The 21462-nt window shown below is 43.5% G+C and overlaps 1 protein-coding gene across 1 annotated transcript; it reads right to left on the bottom strand.

Moving 5' to 3' along the window:
• Positions 1 to 8107: 8107 nt before the first annotated feature.
• LOC136653877 (vomeronasal type-2 receptor 26-like) lies at positions 8108 to 17713 on the bottom strand. The gene is made up of 4 exons (XM_066630751.1): positions 17555 to 17713; positions 17162 to 17207; positions 15828 to 16711; positions 8108 to 8347 (listed from the first exon to the last, which is right to left on the bottom strand). Exons 1-4 carry the CDS (start codon positions 17711 to 17713, stop codon positions 8108 to 8110), a joined length of 1329 nt encoding a protein of 442 aa, XP_066486848.1.
• Between the last annotated feature and the right edge of the window lie 3749 nt (positions 17714 to 21462).

Consider the following 21462-nt stretch of genomic DNA (forward strand, 5'->3'; position numbering starts at 1 on the left):
GCTTGGCAATTTCATATGATGTGTTATGCCTTCCCTTTTCTGAGAGACAAGATACAATTCGCTGTCTTGTTCATGGGTGCTCAGAATCAGGCTCATTTGAACTTAGTGTTTTTTAATGCACTTACGTAAGAACAAACTGCACTGCATGTTTGCTTAAGAAACACAGCCTGCAAGACAATATAGGTGCCCATTATATAGATCAGCAAAACTGAGTCAGTGAGACCCTAGGGGTCAGAATACAAGCTAAAAATGCTCAGAATGATTTAGAGAGACCCTAAAGTATAGTTTCCAGCTACAATAATAACCATGATTTGCTTCCTACCTATTTAGGTAACTAAAAAAGACTAATTGCAGCTGCAACCAACCTAGACAGTTGTCAAAAGTGTGTTTCTCTTTAAATACTACCTTTAATCATTCTTAATAACTTTTGGATTTCACAGGTATGAAATGCAGGAAGTCTGTGCTTTTTGTTTCCCCCCCTCCAAGAGAAAGGAAAGCTGGAGAAACCCTCCTAGCCTTTGTGCCTCAAGGCATGCACAGAGTGCAAACTAGTAGCAATCTTTTGTTTTAACCCTTTTTTTGTGTGTGTGTTCCAGCAACTAAGAAGCATTGTTCCTAGGGAACAAGGAAAAAGCCTCTAAATGCCTAACTTTGCAATGGCTATCTTTTGTTTTAACTCTTTTTGTTTCAGCAACAAATAAAGACAAAGAAAACAGCATTTGCCCTCCAGAGGACAAATTTACGTAATCTCATTTCCTTTACAGGAACTAAGCCCTGACGCCTATATCTGTATATATTTTAGTTTGGTTTAATACTAATGAAGTATTTCTTTTTCTAAAGGAAAGATTGTCATGACAAATTCTTTTAATTCTACTTATGTTCTCTGCTTATATACATATAAATACTAAAATGTTCTATATGTTTGTTGGATGTGTGTGTGTGGTATGAAAGAAGCGCTTTGTCTGTCTTTGTTCTTGTTTTTTTCTACTTATAGTGAAGTCTATCTGAAGTCCATATGTCTGTTGACTTCCTTTCTGTAATAGGCCTGATATTCGTTGCAACAATTTTTTATTATTTTTGTATATTGAGCTCATTATCATTTTTGGTACCATGGTTCCTTTTTTTCTGTTTTTAAACATGTAAGAGTACTCTTATCAAATGTGCTTTATTTTCACACAAACCCCCCCCCCTCATCCAAGAGGGAGGGAACATGAAGAATAACCCTAAGATAATTGGACAAAATGTTTTGTTCCATCGATGATGGATATTTTCAAGGGTTACAGTCCCTCAGCAAATAATCTCTTAATGTTAAGCTTTCACCCCATTGTAAAAAGTATTGTGGTGCAATTAAAATTTTGCATTCTCTTAATTCTACTTATATGTTAAGAAAAAAAAGGGGGGGAAGAGAAAGAAAATAGAAGAGGAATGAACTGTGCAAGTATTTGCAGGACCAACTTGTGTCCTCCTTGAAGGAAAAAACCCAGGTTCTCTCCAGCCCCCAGGGAATCAAAAGAGTTCTGAATATGAAAAGAAAAGAAAAGAAAAAAAAAAGTCAGATTTGGCTGACTGTAGTATGTAAAGTTCATGATGTGTTCCAGTTTTCCTCTGTCTTAATGATAAGAAATTGCACTCAATCAGAGGTAGCCCTGGACAACCTGTTTACTTTGTCTGTGGAGAATGTGTTAAAACACCTAACCTTCTGTGCTCAACAAGAATGTAAGCAAAGTTAGCACAGTGTCTTTCTGCTACTGTATTTGTATTTGTGTACTGTTATTACCTCTTCTCTAGTTCCTACAGCAAACCAACCAACAAGCAGGCCACGTACAGAGTTCTGTAACAACACCAGCCCTTTAAGGTTGAACAGTCCAAGAAAAAGAGAGAGAGGGAAAATAGAATTAAGGGCCATGTGGTCTGACCAAAGGAACTTTGAGCTAAGAGAAACTGACTCAGAGTACCAGACATAGCCAAGCAACTGACATATCTCTCTCAAAACAATTGATTGTATTTTCTCAAATCTAAAGAGGACTCCTACAGTAATAGGCTATGAGACAAAGCTTGGCCTGTCACCTTCTCCAGAAGAACCATACATGTACAGAGTGCCTTCATGGTGTTTTGGCAGAAGTCACAATATGTATTATTGTTGTTTATTGTCGTAAATCAATGTATGTGTGCAGGTTTAAAGCTAGCAAATTGCCACTATTCCAATATTGCACTCCCTGAACTGCTATTCTCACAATGTTTTAAGTTTCCTATGTTTAGTAAATTGTTGCATCTTATCTTTGTTTGAGACCAAAGCAGCTAAAAGAGTCTGAAGTATGTGCAGTATCTGAACGTTTGATATCAACAAGAGTGTCTAGGCAAAGGAGGGTGAGAAAACAAAGAAAGGACCTGAACATCTAAGATCAAGTTCACTAAAAAGTTTTGGTAACAAGGGTCAAAAATAACTTTAACCTTTAATTTATTCCAAGTGCTAATAGCTATGCTAGTTGTGTTTAACTGTTTGAATGTAGGGGCACAAGAGACCTGCACCCTGGTGCCCTCCCTTGCATCTGACATAGCCCATTTCTAGAATCAGGGGGGTGCACATACACATGATCACTTGTGGCCAGTGGTGGATTTTTCCTCCAGAGACTTGTCCAATCCCCTTTTGAAGGCATCCAGGCCAGATGCCGCCATCACATCCTGTGGCAAGGAGTTCCACAGACCTACCACACACGGAGTAAACAAATATTTTCTTTTGTCTGTCCTAACTCATCTCTCCCCACACTCAATTTTGAGTGAATGTCCCCTGGTTTTGGTGTTATGTGAGAGTGCACGGAGAGCATCTCTCTGTCCACTGTGTCCTCCCCATGCATGATTTTGTATGTCTCAATCATGTTCCCCTTCAGGTGTCTCTTTTCTGGGCTAAGGGAGCTCAGGCGCTGTGGCCTTTCCTCATAGGGGAGGTGCCCCAGCCCAGCAATCATCCTAGTTGCTCTCTTTTGCACTTTTCCCATTTCCAATACCGTATATCCTTTTGAGATGTCTCGAATGTGTTCCAACGCAGAGAAAGTGTACCCTGAAATACACTGCTTAAGAAACCACATTGACCCCTTGAGTATGTGTTTTGCTTTGCTAACTTTTCTTTTCTGCTTAATACTCAGAAATCATGAGTGCTTTACCATTATCATCTGCAGTGAGCTCCAAAGCACGGTCAGTGCAGCTAACTCCAACCAACACATCCACTGGACAAGCTCACGCAAGTCCAGCGCTACATGGACCTAACTTCCAACCAATGCTGGTGCAGACCTGAAGATGGTTCCTGCCTGTGCTCCTCTGAACTGAGACAAATGGTGGAGGCAACTTGGCTGCGAAGGAGACCATACCTCTTTTCCTCAACCTGTGTACACTCACTGAAGAAAGAGATGGCAAGACAGAGGTTACACCGGTCCCTCGCCACATGCCCCCAGATGAACAGATGGAGATTCAACATGGGAGGTACAAGCTTGTCAGGTCACTGATTATACACTACGTCGCCTAGAAGACAGCTGCTGGAAGATGAAGAACACCTTGCTCACCTGATGCTGAAGAATATGTTGGAGTTGGACCTGCTGAGGGGACTCACGGCCGATGAATAATGAGCTGTTATGAGCATGTATGATTTCTTTGGATGAAGTTGTTTTAGTGTAGCATTTTTATTTCCTATTCTTTCTATTATTTTCCATTGTATCTTCAGTTTGTGTTTGCTTTCCTGAATGTAATTCCAGTAACTTCTGTATTTTGTACCAAAACTTTGGATTATACCTGTATTTAGCATTAACTTAGGTAAACTTCACTTGAAAGTTGCTAGACAGGCTCTGGCACCAAGGAGCTAATATGCATTTTAGCTGACACTGCTGGCCCAGTTTACCTGCATCCTGGGTAATTAAGGAAATTCCCTCCAGTCATACCCTAACTTTCACTAATTTGCTAAAATTCCACCTCTTTTCTGTCCCCCTTTCTCCTTTCTGTTTTCAGGGGGGAAAACTGATAACAATATGCCCAGCTCACAATATGGAAATATCCCAAGATGCCCAGTTCACCCATAAGGCTCTTCCCTGACCAAAAAAGCTATCCCTCTCAGAGAACCAGTTAACTGTGATATGAGCCTCCAAGGGTGAACAGAAAGGTCCCAGACAAGGGCAATCAACAAACGAGGATAAAAAGGTTAGGGTAAAAGCGATGAGTCAGAGTGCCAGACCCCCTCTAACGGATATCTCTGTAAACAAACTGCCAATGTGTATTGAATTGCCATCCTCAGATCAACATCCTGTACTGATAACATGCCAAATGTTGTTTTGGGCGTCTGCCTGTATGTCATTTTTCCCTATAAAACCTGCATTATTGTAATGCTTCGGGGTCCTCCAAGGGTGTGGAGGTCCCGTTTGCAAACGAGTAAACATTAAGAAGTTCTTTGAATTCTCCTGTCGCCTGTTTGATTGCCTCTCCAAAATCCAAAGAACCGTGTGTGTGTTCATTCGGGGTCAAAACTATCCCCATGATTCCTGCAACTCTTCAAACTCCTGTATCAGATACAGATAGAACACCTTTGACAATCCTGGCCAGTGACTCACTAAGCCTCTCTAGCTTCTTCTCACATTTGCAGCCAAGTTGATGACACCATTAGCACCTCCATCATGTTCTCCTTGACATGTCTGAGTCCAGGACTCTTGTCTAGGTTGGAATCATTTAAGGGGGAGGCCTGAGATCAGCCCCAAGCATTCAACATATGATATGAACATGTGGTCAGTGTTTATGGGATTGCAGCCCTAGCAACTGCTTAAGATTATGCCGAGTTGTATGAGTGAGTAGTTAATACACTGTAGCAATTTTCAACCTGTGTGAGTGGCACATTGGTGTGCCATGCATGATCTGCATGTGTGCCGTGGATGTTTGGGGAGGGTCATTTATTAGGCCCCTGGGTGATGTGGGCACTCTAACTGGCAGCTGGGTGTGCCTTTTCTAAGAACCTATCGTGAGTCTTTACAATTTTACACCCCTGACAGTGTGCCATGAGCTGAAAAAGGTTGAAAATATCCTATACACTGTATTGCTTTGTATTTTGAGTGCACATTTTTGCTGTTGCATTATTATCCCCACAATAAAAGTGATCTATTGTTACACTGTCACCATTGTGCCCCATAGCTCTTGTGTGTCATTCCACTAAGTTGTGCTGTTCACCGCCACACTCGAACCTGCATGCCTATTAGCTTTCCTCCATGTGTGTTCCTGTTCCACGTGTCTTTAAAAGTACACCCACTAGCAAAACCACTTTAGAGCACCGGCTGCAGCTCACATAACCAAATCTTATGTTCCTTCCTGCAAAAAAACTTCTTTGCACAAGGATAATGAGCATGGCTCATCGAAAGAGGTCCAGCCTAGTGTTAATAACAACAATGACAATAATAACAATAACAATATTTAGTGTTCATCTTGACATTCCAGTTCTCTAGTTGCTGGGGTCTTTTTGCATTTGTGAACTTGAACTTCATGCCACCACTTCTGCCCCTATTGCCACCAGTCCCAAAGTATGTAATCCCGAGTAATTTTTCTATATTTACAACACTGAATTTTAATCCAAACCATAACCCAACTTACGTTCCTTTCAGGGAAGACACAACTGGAGTTTCTTTAAGAGAGAGATCTTTCTGCTCAACATTTGCAAGAGAGGCAAAGACAGCAATAGTTATGTCTGGAGACTGATAGCTTCTCTTCTGCCAACGCCCCCTGGAGTGGCAGTGGTTGATGACACCGTAAGGCAGCTGCAGCAGTAGCAGCAGCACTGTTGACCATCTGAACAGCAGCATGTCTGAACCTCAGCCCCACAGCATTCTACCAATTTCCAGTGACTTCCACACACGAGGCACTATGAACACAACCATCAATCACAAGCAGAAATGACCGTAGAGGGGCTGAGCGAATCCCCACTGCCACGTTTCTCACATGAGGTCTTCATACTCCAGCGACAGACACCTGGCTGTATGCAGTGAATACCCAGCATCTGCCTCATGCAGCTGGCTTTTCAAAAGCTTAAATGAACATTTTATCCTCAGCTTCCAAGGTACAGTCCACTGTTTTTGTTATGAATGTTGCAAGTAGCTTCAGATTATCCCTGGGACTTCTCTAAGGAAGGCAATGATTTAGATAATTACCAGGAAGATGATTGCATTGAGAAACCTTTTCAAATGTCTGCAAGGCATTTGGTGCTGCAACACTCTGTAAATGCACAGGTGCTCAGGGGCTACCCGAGACACTACACATGCAGAGACTCCTTTTAGGAGTTTAAAGGGTTCCAGAAACCAAAATATTTGTGAACTGCTGCTCTCACATAACCCTGTGCATGACTACTCAGAAATAAGTCCCACTGAATTCAATGGAACATATTGATATCCTATAAACACTTCCCTGGGAGCACATCACATTGAGCTTAATGGTACTTTTGCATACACATGCATGGGATTGTGCTGTTGTTTCAATAATTATTAGTATGCCCACTTGCAGCTAAGGCAGAGAGGGAATGTGTTACGTAAATGGAGAATCTCACCAGGCTAATCCAGATTCTTAGCTCACTCAGTTCACCAGGATGCTAGAATAAAGCTCTCATGATATGTCAGGACCAGCACTGTATCACGTTGACTATTTCTCCCATCTTGGCCATCAGCCTGTTTCTTCAAGGCATAATGATCTCTGAGGCCTCCTCCGCCAGATCCTATCCTCTGTGTCCGACCTAATAGCTTGACATGAAGGTTCTCACATCGGTGCCAGCAAAATAGCTGGTGCAAACATGAGAAGCCCCATCGCTTCTCATTCCTCGGGGAAACATTCCTCGGGGAAAGGGGACAAAAGTTCCTGGACGCCACAGTTCCTCTGAGTGCTGGGAAAGAAAAGATTGGGCTGGAAGACCTTTGAGCAGCTCATTTCCACAAACTTCTGCAACACCGATTGGATGGAGCATCACCTTCTTCACTTACCCAGCTGGCTGGAAATCCTCCCTTCAGAGCACTGAGCACAGTCATAGCAACAGATCTGCTCCCCCTGGCGTACCACCTTTGTCTGTCCAGGATGGCAGCTCTCAGTACATGTCGATCGGGGCAGCATCTTCAAAAAAAACCCCAAGGAGAAAGGGTTAGCATGGAAATCAACTGTTTTCTCATTGCTGTGATGTTTGGTTTGGTTTGTTCTGCACGAGAATACAGTTATGACACACATCTCATGAGCTCCTCTGACCTCTTATAGGTATTGATTTACTTCTATACAGGCATGCGCTGCCTAACAACAGTTCACTTAATGACTGATTGCATATATGACGGTGGTCAATGCACAATGATGGTGCTCTTAAGGAGGCAATCACCATCTCCCGTAGCCTGCAGCAGAGTGTCTGTCTACACAACAGAGAGGCTCTTAATGCAAAGAAGAGGCCATCTGTCTCCTGTAGCCTGTGCAGCCAGCTACTGTCTGGCAGGGGGTGCCTGTTTCCACAACAAAGGCAATAGATTGGACTGAATGTTCATTTAATGACCTAATCACGTAACAGGGATCAGGGAACGTGTCCCTGTCATTAAGTGGCGCACACCTGTATTTATATAAGGCCTTTCTCATCAGATATTACTCAAGATGGTTTACATAGGTGGGCTGTCCTAGTTAGTTCCAATGAGGGTCTTTACAATATTGTTCTACATATAGAATCCTTCAGTCCCCAGATGTTTTCCTTTAGTTACTTTACATACCACTTCTTCTCATCACCATAATCAATTCAGTCTGAAAATTCATATGAAGAGATTGACAAACAAGGGGACAAAAGAGCATGGATAACATGTGCCTGCACATATGAGTGTTTGGCATATATTATCCATGTTATTCATCCTAGTCTACAAGCATAAACATTATAACAAGTTAGCCACATTTAGGTGTTACTCTTGCATCACTATAACCACAGAGGGCTGGCAGATCCAGAGTAAATCCCAATGAATACCATAGGGCTTGCTTCAGAGTAAGTGCATCATGTACAGGAATATGCATTCCCAGGCATCTACTGAAGAGTACTTCTGAGTTCCTCTACAACTATGCAACTGTAGCTCAGAAAATGCATTCAGATCTTTCCCACCTGATCGAACTTCTGTTTCCACACAATGAAGCTTCCATTAACAGCAAACTCTTCCCCTTCAGGAGCCCAGGGGTCCTTCTTTCCTACCCTGACTCTACAGAAAGAGTGAATGAGGAATGTCACTATGTTGACGATATCAAAACCTGTTGCCAGTTCCCCATTTTCAAAGAATATTTCTTCGCCTGCATTATCGTTGAAGCGAACGTTTCTCAGAAAGTGGTGAAGCTGATTGGAGGACAAGAAAAATAAAACACCGGGGTCAATTGTGGAGCAGGAGTTCTCTTGAGATCACTGGAACCTGCCACCTTGGCCTTCTGGCAATGCAGAGACTGTGATTAGTATAAGCAGATGCATAGCTAGGTCATTGGACATCCGGGCCCCATACATTTTTGACACCGTTCCCTGTATACTACAAAATTATTTTCAGTAGGAGTCATGACATGAAATGAATAATCATCAAGGCCAGAAAATAAAGGCATTGAACGTTTCCCCACAAGCAGGGACTGAAAGTCTCTGCAGCTAGTACTCGGTGATATCCTGCCCCTGCACCTGGAGGTTCACTGTAGGCAGAATGGTTAATAACCACGGATAGACCTGTAGTCCACCATTAATGTTTGGAACCCACTTTTAAAGTCATCTAAGGCAGGCACCAACAACACACAAAGTCCCCCATGCCCCACATTAACTTGCAACCCCTCCTCCTAATCAACAAGCTGCAGGAATTCCGTGTGACCTGAAAGACCATGCATGGAAGCAAAACCCACGAGAACATTTTTTAATCTTTGATTATTATAAACTTTACATAGTAAAACTTTCTGAGAGTTATTCTCACCCCCTCCTCCTATTCCCATTTCCACCAGAACTCACAATTCATTTCATAACCCCAAATAGGAATCCTTCAGTCTATTGCTCCTCTACTCATCTCCGTACTTCCAAGATAAGAAACTTTCCATCCCCAAAGTTATCCCCTCCCCAACATGCCCCCCTCTTTGTGATCCTGTCCCCACCAGCTTCTGGGGTCCACTTTAAGAGTGAATAACTTAAAAGTGACAAACTATCTTCAACTCAGCCAGTGACTAAGAGCACCCAAACGTCCCACTAGTGACATGACTGGTGTTAGTGTCAGCCCCATTAACTTTATTTATTTATTTTACTATGCAACATTCCAGGTCACCCAACAAATGTCAACAACAAAGAACAAGTGGCAAACTTGACACACACAAAAGAATAGGAGTGCTAGTGTGAGTTCTGATCCATGGAAATTAGAGCTGACTCAGACTAACACTTATGGGTTTCATGCTGTTTTATCACACCTCATTTGCTCTTGGAACAATTAGGGCACAATCCTAACCAACCTTCCAGCACTGACCTAGCTGCAATGCAGCCCCAAGGTAAGGTAACAAACATGCCCATATGTTGAAGAGGCCCCTTTGACCGCTTCGCCACTGCAGGATGCCGGGCACGCCACATTGGCACAGCTACGTCAGTGCTGGAAAGTTGGTTAGGATTGCACCCCAAGTCTCATTGGTTGGTTTTGAGTTAAAGATATTCACTTTTTGTTACATAAGGCAGTTGTGTTTTCCTTTTCTGGTTATTTGGCTAGAATGTTTGACAGAAAACAGATAACATGGTTTGTTTCATTACATTTTGCATTAAGTTACCTATCGAAGGATATACATCATGATGGCATGATTCAAAAATACAAAAGTATCCACAGTTTAGGCCACTCATAGTATCACCGTCCCCAAGTGTGTCACATGGTACTGCCTGCCTCCCACAAGCTAAACCACTGTAGACATACTAATATTGTGACATTCTGTTCAGAGGTGATCAACATAGTAGCAGAACCGAGGGACAGCCTGTCTCAACTGGGTTCCTCACTGTTAAGAATGAGCTTAAAAACGGTTAATACATGGTTGATGCTGCAGGCAATTAACAACCCAAGCCTATCCACACTTTCCTGGAAGTAAGCTCCATTGACTCTAATGGGACTTACTGCTGAGTAGACATGCAGAGGATTGGGCTGCCAGTCCCTTTCCAAATGGAAAGGTCTAGGGCTTAGATAAACTAAAGTGAAAATATTGTCTCACTTCTCGCTCAGTCCAATTGCACTGCAAGAGTGGATCCAAGTCCATCCATGACCGTACACAGTAGAGGCTTACAGGAAACTCCTACTGGCCATGGCTGAACAGCCCATACAACCCCTGTGCCTCCAGTTCCCTTTAATCTATGCTTGGATATTGAAGAGTAGATGGAATGCAGAGCATGTGCTACAGCATGAGCATGAGAGGTGTGGAACTTCCTGCTGCAGGCTACTGCTGGTCTTCTGACCAGCATGAAGGCCCAGCACCTACCAGTGCTGGGTTCTGCATCAGTGCCTTCTTTCTCCTGGTCACTGTGACAAGTCTTACAGCATGTTTGTGATGGCTGTCTCCCAGGCAGTGTGTAGGAGACCAGTACTAGCCCAGGACAGAATCAGGCCAGAGGACTCTCTATAAAATTCATATAAATAATGAACCAGACGACTCTCTATATAATATATAAAACTTTTAGGATGGCCTGATTTGATGCCCTGCTGTCACCACCACAGTTAGCATTCTGGTTTGCAGAAATAATGAAATTGGTCCTGATAAGCAACGAGATGCAAATAAAACTAATGGGTCTAATAATTCAATTATTTTAACACAAGTTTATTTTTTGTCTTTCCATTTTGACATGCACACACAACAATGAATATTGGCTTGAAACCATTGTTTGTATGTTGTAACGAGAGGAAGGAGCCTGGAAGCGTCTAGAATTTGAGAACTAAAGAAAGAAGAGCGAAAACGTCTTGATTTTATTCATAATTTGGGGCGGTGGCACAGCATGATACATTGAAAGTCAGGTAATACATTACTGGACTAAAATGATTTAAAATGGGCTATTTGTGTCCAGGTTGGAATATTGCTCACTTACTCCATTTTTTTAAAACTGCACCAGAACCAAACATCAACATGAATGGATGGACTTCTCCTGTTCCCACACTGCACAGCTCCTTCTTTTTGTCCTGGTCTTGGCCTGCTACACCACCTCCCTTCTGGGGAATCTTCCTAATTAGGGCAGGAGGTCTGGTCTAGAGGGTAGATCCTCCATTTGCCTGAAGATACCATCCACAAGGTCGCCAGTTCGAGGCCACCGGCACCGTGCGACCTTGAAGCAGCTGACAAGCTGAAGCCGAGCTATTACATCTGCTCTGAGCGTGGGAGGATGGAGGCCAGAATGTGAAGCCAGATCGGAATGAAACACCTGAATGTAGTGGTTCTTGAAAGAAAGAACCTTCTTTCAAATTGTAAAAATCCCTATTTAATAAGGGATTTAAATAAAGTCCTGCCTATGTAAACCGCCTTGAATAAAGTCTTGATTAAATACCAAGAAAGGCGGTATATAAATACCTGTTATTATTATTTATTATTATTAATTATGGTGACTGTGTGGTCTGAGCCCAAGCTCCATCAAAGCCCCTTGTATTTCTTCCTTGCCAATCTGTCCATTATTGACATGTCTATGGGTTCAGTGGCTGCCCCAAAGTTAGTGACCAGCCTCTTGAACAGTGGTTCTGTCATCTCCTATGGTGGTTGTATGGCCCAGCTGTTTGGTCTGCACCTCTTTGGGGGTGCAGAGATGTTTGTCCTCACTCTCATGGCGTACAACTGTTACGTGGCCATTTGCCACCCACTGAGATATACAGCCATCATGGACCGGCAACGCTGCTTCAGTCTACTGATATTTTGCTGGACAGGAGCCTTCATTCATTCCACTGTCCAGATGGTGGTCATAGCCTAGCTACCATTCTGTGGACCGAATGTGCTGGACAATTTCTTCTGTGACATCCCACAGGTAATCAAGCTGGCCTGTGCAGAAATCTATGTGGTTGAGAAACTCATGCTGGTCAGTGGTGGCCTGATAACTCTACCTAACTGCCTGACCTTGCTGGTTTCATATGTCATCATCCTGGCCTCCTTCTGTGGCCACTTTGGGAACCTCAATTACTTCCTCCCCTCCCCCCCCCCCAAAAAAAGCAGTTTATACAGGTGAGATTTAGGAGCAGAGCAACAAGAAGGGGTTGGGGTGCTTGCTAAAACCTTTCTGTGCACATTGCTGCCAGTGGTTTTTCTGCTTTTCATGGCTCATTTATAACAGAGATGGAGATATGCAAGAGGAAAATACCTGCTTTGCAAGAGCCTTCCAACCCCAGTGGAATCCTCCCTTTAAACTGACAGCCCAATCCTAAGCATGCAGAGCACCAGTGCAGCAGCTGGTGCTGGGTGTTGCAAACCTAGTACCACAAACGTTCTCTTACACTGAGGAGACCTCCAGCCTGCTCACACCCAGCACTGGGTACAGTGTGGGCTGTGTGTCCTGAAGCTATGGATGATCGCATGTACCTGTGGAATCTTGTAGATACTTAAGATGTGAGGTCTCTTCCCACTAAACTGATGGCCCAATCCTAAGCGTGCAGAGCACCAGTGCAGCAGCAGATATTTTTCTGGAGGAGACTCAGTCTCAGTGGTCGGTGAAAATTTTCTCCATTGTCGTCATCTGGTATGAAAAGGCCAATCTAATTCCATCCAAAATGATTAAGTAATTGAACAATTCCAGCATACTGAAGGCTTTCGTTTGGAATCATCCGGGTGAAAAGGGGGAACTGAATTTTATCACTCAACATGGGGTCAAAAGCGCCATAGCTCAGCTAGTCAGGGAGATGAATATTTTTAAAGCGAGAAATGTATTCCTTCATTATTAAACAGTGTATTTCTTCTTACATTCAGAGAAAACACTACTCCAACAGATGTACCCTTCAACAACTTGCTATTGGAGCAGAGAGCACTGATACACACATAAAATTATACCATGGAGTGAATGCTAAGCAACTATGAGAGGAATTGCATTGACTCATGTCTGACTCATGGCTTAAAGTACAGTGGGCTCATGCTCTGTAATGAGGTGAAGCAAACTGTACTAGAATTATAAGGCCATGGCCCTGTCATTCCAAGAAGCCCACAGAATTTGTAATGACAGCAGCTTCTGCTGAGTAGTCCTGTCAACTTCCACACTTGGAGGGGGTACAGGTAGGGTACTGGAAGCAGATCTCCACTTCTCTGCATTGAAAGTGCACACCTGTGAAGAAACATGCCTATGAAGACACATACCTGTGGGATTGTGTAGGCATTCAAGATGTTGGCCTTCTGCATGGAGTTTTGAGAAGTGAGCCCACCAATCGCAGCCATTAACTTCTTCCCCCTGACACAGTTGTAATTGGAAAGTTTCACTTTGCTGAAGAGGAGTTCCAGAGTGTTCCAAGAGGTTCTTCTTGCATTAAAAGAATTGTCCAACATCTGGTGTCCTAGTGTGGCATTGGGCATCGGCTTGGCATTCTTGTTGATCTCATTGATGGCAAAGAGAAATGCAAGGGCATGCTGGAAGTATTTAGGCACGAACCTGCAATGTGGGGCTTTTCAAATGTAGTCTTACTCCATGTATTAGATGAACAAGTTCACTTTCTCTACATACCCTGACCTCATTGAGGTGCTCTTTGCTGGAGATTGCTGGTTATTTCAGAATCCCATGTTCTGACATTCTGCTGTCCAGCTTGCTACCCACACAGAGTGCTGGAGTGTGTTCCGGGACATTAACACTCTCCACAAAACACTGAGAGTCTCAAGACTTGTTTTCAAAAGATGGGGAAAGGTTTCATTTTTCCACAAAGTTGTGGTTTACTTTATGAATTGCCTGCACACCTCCAATAAATCACAGAAGACAAGGCACTTATAGGATGTTAGAGCCACAATTTATTAAATAATGCATATATCAGTTTCAAGCATGGCCTGCAGTGGACATTACTTCCTATCACATATAAATTCCCACTTAGTCCTCCAGTGCTACGCTGGAGGAGAGAGCCAGCTGCTGTCTTTTCTCCTCTTTTAAGCTATCCCATCCTGACTCCATGCTGAATTTCATCAAATGCCAATAATGCTTTCTCAATAACATCAGAAAAGGGGTTGAGGAAGCTCAGAGGTAAGTCCCATTATAGTCAACAAGGCTTTCTCTTAGGTAAGTGTCAACAGGATTGTAGCCTCTATCTCATAACACACACACACACACACACACACACACACACACACACACACACACCACTTGAAGACCAGCAAATCTGTTGAAGTGCAAACATTTCTGTGTTGCTGTATTTTGAAGCTACCAGCTGCCTGTCTTTATTTCAGGAGACCCTTTGCAACCTCCCCACCCTGGAGCATCTCCTGCCCGGCTGGGCCCATGAAAGTCCCCCTGCCATTACCACCCAAAAGCACTCTCCGGGATCAGCAGTGGCCTTTTTCGAGGCACCCAGGCCTTTAGTACCTACCCAGCAATACTGATTCAAGACACACATGCCAGGCTCATTGCAATTTACTTACACTGAAATTATCTTTTAATGGAAATTCTCTTCTAAATCACGTTTAATTGAAAGAAAGATGGACTTTATATCAGGATCATGATTCTGCAAGTGTCATTTTAGCAGTGTGAAAGAGCTGCCTGTGCATCACAAAAACCCTGCGTGAAACTGAATGAAAGGAGATGCCACTGAAGGCAATGGGAGCTGTTTGGCCCTGTCACACCCAGAAGGCTCACTCTCATTGGCTGAAATGGCTGTCCATTGACCTGGCTGAAGAGCACTGTAGCCAAACAGGGCTAAAGGGAGGCAGCCTGGTGGCAAAGGGATGGGATGCCAGTGGTGGCAGCAGCATGGCCAGAATCCTCTGCTTGGTAGCAGCCTCCCACTTGTGCTGTGCTGCCTGGCTTCCCTGGCTGGGTTGTGCCCTGGCACGTCTTGTGCTACTCCCACCAAGGTCCTGCCAGCATGCGAAAGACTCAGACTTTGGAACATTCTGGACTTTGGAATTCCAGATAAGGGGTAATCAACCTCTCTCTCTCTCTCTCTCTCTCTCTCTCTCTCTCTCTCTCTCTCTCTCTCTCTATCTATCTATCTATCTATCTCTGTGTTTGCTTGTGTGTGTATACACATTCTTTTTCATCAGGTTAAGAGCAGGGCTCTACTGGAACAATAATTGGGCAAAAAAATGACATATGAGGAACCTTTTCTAATGTACTAAATGCATGCAGGAGGTCTGGTCTAGAGGGTAGAGCCTCCGTCTGCCTGAAGATAACATCCACAAGGTCGCCAGTTCGAGGCCACCGGCACCGTGCGACCTTGGAGCAGCTGACAAGCTGAAGCCGAGCAATTCCATCTGCTCTGAGCGTGGGAGGATGGAGGCCAGAATGTGAAGCCAGATCGGAATTGAAACATCTTGAATCGTTCTTGAAAGAAAGAACCTTCTTTGAAATTGTAAAAACCCCTATTTAATAAGGGATTTAAATAAAGCCTGCCTATGTAAACCGCCTTGAATAAAGTCTTGAATAAAGACCAAGAAAGGCAGTATATAAATACCTGTTGTTATTATTATTATTATTATTATTATTATTATTATTATTATTATTATTATTATTATTATTATTATTATTATTATGCATGTTCCAAAGTGTTTTACAAACATCAAAGAAGTTGGACTTCACAATTTTTTTAAAAGACAAACCATAAAAGTGAGGGGGAAAATAACGAGACAAATAAGAAGAAAGAGAATTTCAGTCAGGTAGCAAAATCCTTTTTCCTTACTAGCTGTTCCCTGGTATTCCGTTCAGGCTTCAGAACAATAATGTAGATTTTAGGGATGAAGATGCAACCCAGCAATCCAGCACTGGAGGCCAAGATGGAGAAGATCTCCACGGCCACCATGTATTTCCCCTTGGTGCTCAAGTAGGCCGGGATAAATGATACCCAGACACTGCAAAATACCAGCATGCTGAAGGTGATCAGCTTGGCTTCATTGAAAGTATCTGGCAGTTTTCTGGCAAAGAAAGCCACAGCAAAGCTGATGATGGCCAGAAAGCCCATGTAGCCAAGCACAGTGTAGAACATGGTGGGTGAACCTTCGTTGCATTGCACTATGATCTGAGTGGATTGAGAACGCATGTCTGATTCTGGGAAGGGGGGAGACGTGGTCAGCCACACTGCACAGATGGCACTCTGAGTCAGAGAAGAGAGTATGATGACCAACACTGCCAGCCTTTTCCCTACCCATTTCCTCATCCTGTTTCCAGGCTTGGTGGCCATGAAGGCCACCACCACAGTGAGGGTTTTGGCCAACACACAGGAAACAGCAATGGAGAAGATGATGCCAAACAGGGTTTGACGGAGAAGGCAGGTCACCTTCCCAGGCTGGCCAATGAAAAGAAAGGAGCAGAGGAAGCAAAGCAGCAGAGAGCAGAGGAGGGCACAGGTGATGCTCCAGTTGTTGGCCTTGACTATGGGAGTATCATGGTGTTGAATGAAGACCCACATCACTATTCCAGTGACTGCAGAAAAGAACAGAGCCAAGGAAATCAGTGTAATTCCCAAGGGCTCTTGACTCGACAAGTAAGTTATTCTTTTAGGGATGCACTGATCCTGCTTCCTGTTTGGGTGGTGATCTTCTGGGCACTTGTGGCAATCTTCTGCATCTGGAAATAACAAGCAAATTCATGCAAATATAGTACAGGAGAACTTGCACACAGTTTGTAATTTTATTTAGTTATATTTCCACATACTGTTATTTAAATATTATCATAATCTGCTCTATGGATTATGGCAAGCCTTTCATCACCAGGATTGGGCTGTCACGTGGAGCCTCTTACAATAGTGGAAGGCACATCCACTGTTGGAAAATGGCGGCCAACAGAGCAGGCAGCACTCCATTGGTGGCCATTTTTATGAGCGCTGCGTCATGAGGCAGCAGTGCTGCAGCTCAGCCAAACAGACCCTGCAGAACCAAGTAAGGTAGCAGTGGGGGCAGGTGATGGATAGGAGGGAAGGTGGGGAGAGGTGGTTAGTGGCAAAACTGGGTGAAGAGGGGGAGGAACAGGGGCGTGGAGGCAGCAGGAGTTGATGTCACTTTGTACTCTTTTACTTACCTGTCTGGACCGAGATGCTATCTTCAGAGCACTGAGCGCAGTCATAGCAACACACCTGGGCACCCTGACGAACAATCCTGCTGTGTCCAGGAGGACAACTGTCAACACATGTGGACTGTGGAAGCATCTATCAACAAGTAGAAAAGCATCACATTGAGAACCTGAAACCAGCCATTTCTTCCTGTGTTCTGTCATGTTGAGTTCAACCTATTTACCCACTGAGGTTCTAGGAGGGATTGAAAGAGTCTCTGTGACACTCAAAATACCATGGTGCAACAGGGCCTGAGACAACAACAGCACCGAGAATGAAGGGTTCTGGGTCAGAGCACACCCTTCCTCTGATCTTTTTCTGCTGTGGATTCTACGATTCAGGAAGATAATAGAAATCCTCACTTGGTTGTACTTGTGATTCCACACTATGGCACTTCTGTTGATGGTGAACTCTTTTCCTGCAGGAGCCCAGGGGTCCATCTGTCCAACACGGATTCTATGAAAGGACTTATTGGGATATGTGACTGTGTTCATGATATCATATGGAGCTGCCAAATCCATGTTTTCATCAAAGAATATTTCTTCCTCGACACTATTGTTGAAGTGAACATTTTTCAGAAAGGAGTGAAGCTAGTTTGGAAGTGAGAAAAATGTGAATGAGCTGCTTTCAGTGGTCAAAACCTAGTGCAACTTCCCTGAAACTCTTTGATTTATTAAATTCGCACATAAGGTAATGGCCCAATCTTCCAGGGCCACAGTACCAGTCTCAGGTGTGCGACCCTCACAAAAGTACCAAAAGTGTAAGGTGTGCAAGCCATCACAAAAGTACCAAAAGTGATTTAATGTTTATTGTTATTAGACTGCAACCTGAGGCACATTTGCCTGGAAGTAACCCCAACTGAATGCAGTCTAACTTTCCTGTAAGTGTAGACATGCATAAGAATGCCCTGAAAATCAGTGATCGGACTGTGGGGGAAATGCACCCCGTCCTGGATGACATTCATAAACACACTCCCTAACTCCGACCAAATTTGTCCAAATTATGGCCCACCCTGTAGTCTTCTTAGAAATGACTCATTAGAGAAGACGAATTAAGGCCCAAATCCTAACCAACTTTCCAGCACTGACATGGCTGTGCCAGCGGGGCATACGCTGCAGTTGGGGGCAGTCATGGAGGCGTCCTCAAGGTAAGGGAATGCTTGTTCCCTTAACTCGGAGCTGCATCGCCCTGATCTCGGTCCTGGAAAGTTGGTTAGAACTGCGCCCAAAAGGGGAGTGCACAAAACCTAAGATGATTTTGCCAGTCCTAGTTAAATTACTGAGAAAACACTTCCATTTTTGCCATATGTGAAACCAGCAGGAAAGAGAGAGGATGCCGGTAATATCTGCAGTAGGGCAAGGTACTCTTGCCAATTTCAAGTTGAGCCTCATTATTTGCATGGGTTCTGTTCCAAGCACTCACATAGAATGTAAAAAACTCACTATAGCAAATCAAAGTAAAAAACCAAGTTTCTTTGCTCTGGTGATTTAAAAACAGCCTTGCTGACCTTTGTGATGTAAGATAAGAGTCATTAAGAAGACAATCCATCAATCAGTCGTCCTGCATGGGCTTACAAAGGCGCTTCACTCAATCCCTCCCTTCACCAATGCAAAGTGATTACCTTTCTTTCACATGCTCAGGGGGAAGGGAGGGGTCACCTGGAGAGAGAAGGATTGATGGATTGTCAGCCAGCTGCCCTCTCTCTCTCTCTCTCTCTCTCTCTCTCTCTCTCTCTCTCTCTCTCTATCTCTCTCTCTCATTAAGGAAGCTATTGTTTAAGGACTGGTCAGTTTTTTAAACTGAATTTAAAGGGATGCATTTTTCCCCTTCTCCAGGGATCAGCACATTCCTTCTCATTTGCAGTGGCCATTCATGTTGAGTCAAATTTGTGTATAAAAAATCCATGTATAACAAGGCTGGACCTGTATGACGCTTCTTATTAAACTGAATTAATAGGAGAATCCACTCTACCTGCCATGGGTGAACATCCCTGAAGTCCCATGAACCTCTATCTCCCATCAATTTCTGCTTTGACTTCAATGAATATATGGCATGGAGTGCATGTGCCAGAGCATAAACAGAATTGTAGATGCCATAACTATGACCAGGCATTCCTGTATCAAATATGGACTTGGGAAGGCTACTCAATTTTTCCCTCCCAGTGCAGCGTTTTCCTGCTGGAACATATTTGTCAGCTAAAGGCAATGAACAGTGAAATACTAGGATCCAGAAGAGCTGGAGCTCAACATGATGAAATTCTTTAAGATATAATGTCTCAAGAAAATCTGCATATCCTGCAATTTCATTTGTGTGGAGTGCAAAGGACAAAGTGCCATTGAAGGACTGTGGTGTGAACAGATCCAGATGGAATACGGAAGAGAAATCCCAGTGAGCTGTTATGATCCAAACCCTCTCTATTGGTTTCATTTCATTATGTTCACTTTTTGACAGAATCTTGCGCAAACCCTCCATGGAACGAAGCCCCCCATGAACGAGAGTCACGTTGCTTTTGGCTGAGGAGATGGTAGAACGTGTTCGTTCCAGTTGGTCATGAATCTGCTTTTCCATTTCTCCCCAGAAGGACTTGAGCGTTGGAACAACTTCCCTAAAAGCAATGCAAATGTGGCTCTGGAGGAGCCTGGGCTTGAGAATCCGCCAGAAGGTCTCTCCGCTGTCGTCATCTGAGACAACGAGGCCAACCCAGGTCCATCCGAAATGCCGAAGCAGCTGCACAATCCCATCGTACTGAGCCTTTTCATTTGGGATCATCCGGTATAAGGAGGGGAACTGAGTTTTGTCACTTAATGCGGGATCAAAGGAGCCGTAGCTGAGCTAAAAGGAATGCCAGGGATATTTTCAGAGCTAAGAACCATTCACAATCTGCAGATAGCAATTGCGTCCCTTGATGTGTGACACAATAGAAGTATGATTTTAATTTGTGTTCATTGTCCAGCAAATATTGTGGAGATTTCTGATACTGCTGACTGGGCAGGATTACTGGAGTGCTAATTATATCTTATGCACAATGCCACATGTCAGAGTCCAATTAAAATTTTTAAAGGGTTCAGGATTTGGCATAGAAAATGGGCAGGTTGTACTTTCCTTCCCTGCCCATTGCTTCTTTACTACCAATTACTCCAATGTTCCCCCTCCCCTTAGTGTACAAAATGAAGGCCGGCACATGTTATGAACACTACCAGTTGACACATTGTTGGTAGCAGGAGGGCAGGAGGTCTGGTCTAGAGGGCTGAGCCTCCAACTGCCTGAAGATAACATCTGAAGGTCGCCGGTTCGAGGCCACCGGCACCATGAACGGCGAGACCTTGAAGCAGCTGACAAGCTGAGCCGAGTTATTCCACCTGCTCTTCGGAAGGAGCTGCTTGTCAGCCTGTGTGGGAGGAGGCCAGAAAGTGATAACAGACTGCAAAAGTTCCATCTGAAATGTTGTGTGGTTCTTGAAAGATAGAACCTATCTTTAATTGTAAAAATCCCTACTGTCTTGAATTAAAGTCTGAGGAGAAATCTGACGACCAAGAAAGGCGGTATATAAATACCTGTACTATTATTATTATTATTATTATTATTATTATTATTATTATTATTATTATTATCATTATCATTATCATTATCATTATCATTATCATTAGCAGAAGAGCTTAGCTTCTGGTTTTCTAACTAGAAAGCAACCTAAATCTATTACCCAGTATGCACACATTCTCATGCAAAGTGTAATTAGAACCTGATTGAAACATGAATGACCAATGCTAAGCAAAGAGAGCACAACAGAGTCTTTTGGCCCATCAGTTTGGGTGAGACATATGTAGAAATACAGCATGCTTGCCTTCCCTAACTTTTCCATTGCTTGAAAATATGCACAGAGATGAAGGCACATACCTGTGGTATCCTGTAGAGATTGACAATGTGGGGCATCTGCCTGGCGTTATAAGTGGTGAGTCCTCCAATGATAGCCCTTAGCTTGACTTTTGTTCCACAATTGTAATTGAGGGGATTCTGAAATCCTGAGAAAAGAACTTCCATGGTGCCAGCACAGGATCCTTTTGCATTGTAAGCATTTAGGGAGATTGTGTAACTCAGTGAGTTGTTGGGTAAAAGGTTGGAATTTGTGTTGATCTCACTTATGGCAAACCAAAAAACAGAGACATGGTGGAAGTTCTGAGGTAGTAAGCTGTAAAGAAGTATGCTCGTTGAATATTAGACCTTGTACATGTAGACAAGCACAGTATCTCTGAACTAAGGTATAGCTACTAGG

Source organism: Tiliqua scincoides, chromosome 5, assembly GCF_035046505.1.
Source record: "Tiliqua scincoides isolate rTilSci1 chromosome 5, rTilSci1.hap2, whole genome shotgun sequence".
NCBI lineage: Eukaryota > Metazoa > Chordata > Lepidosauria > Squamata > Scincidae > Tiliqua > Tiliqua scincoides.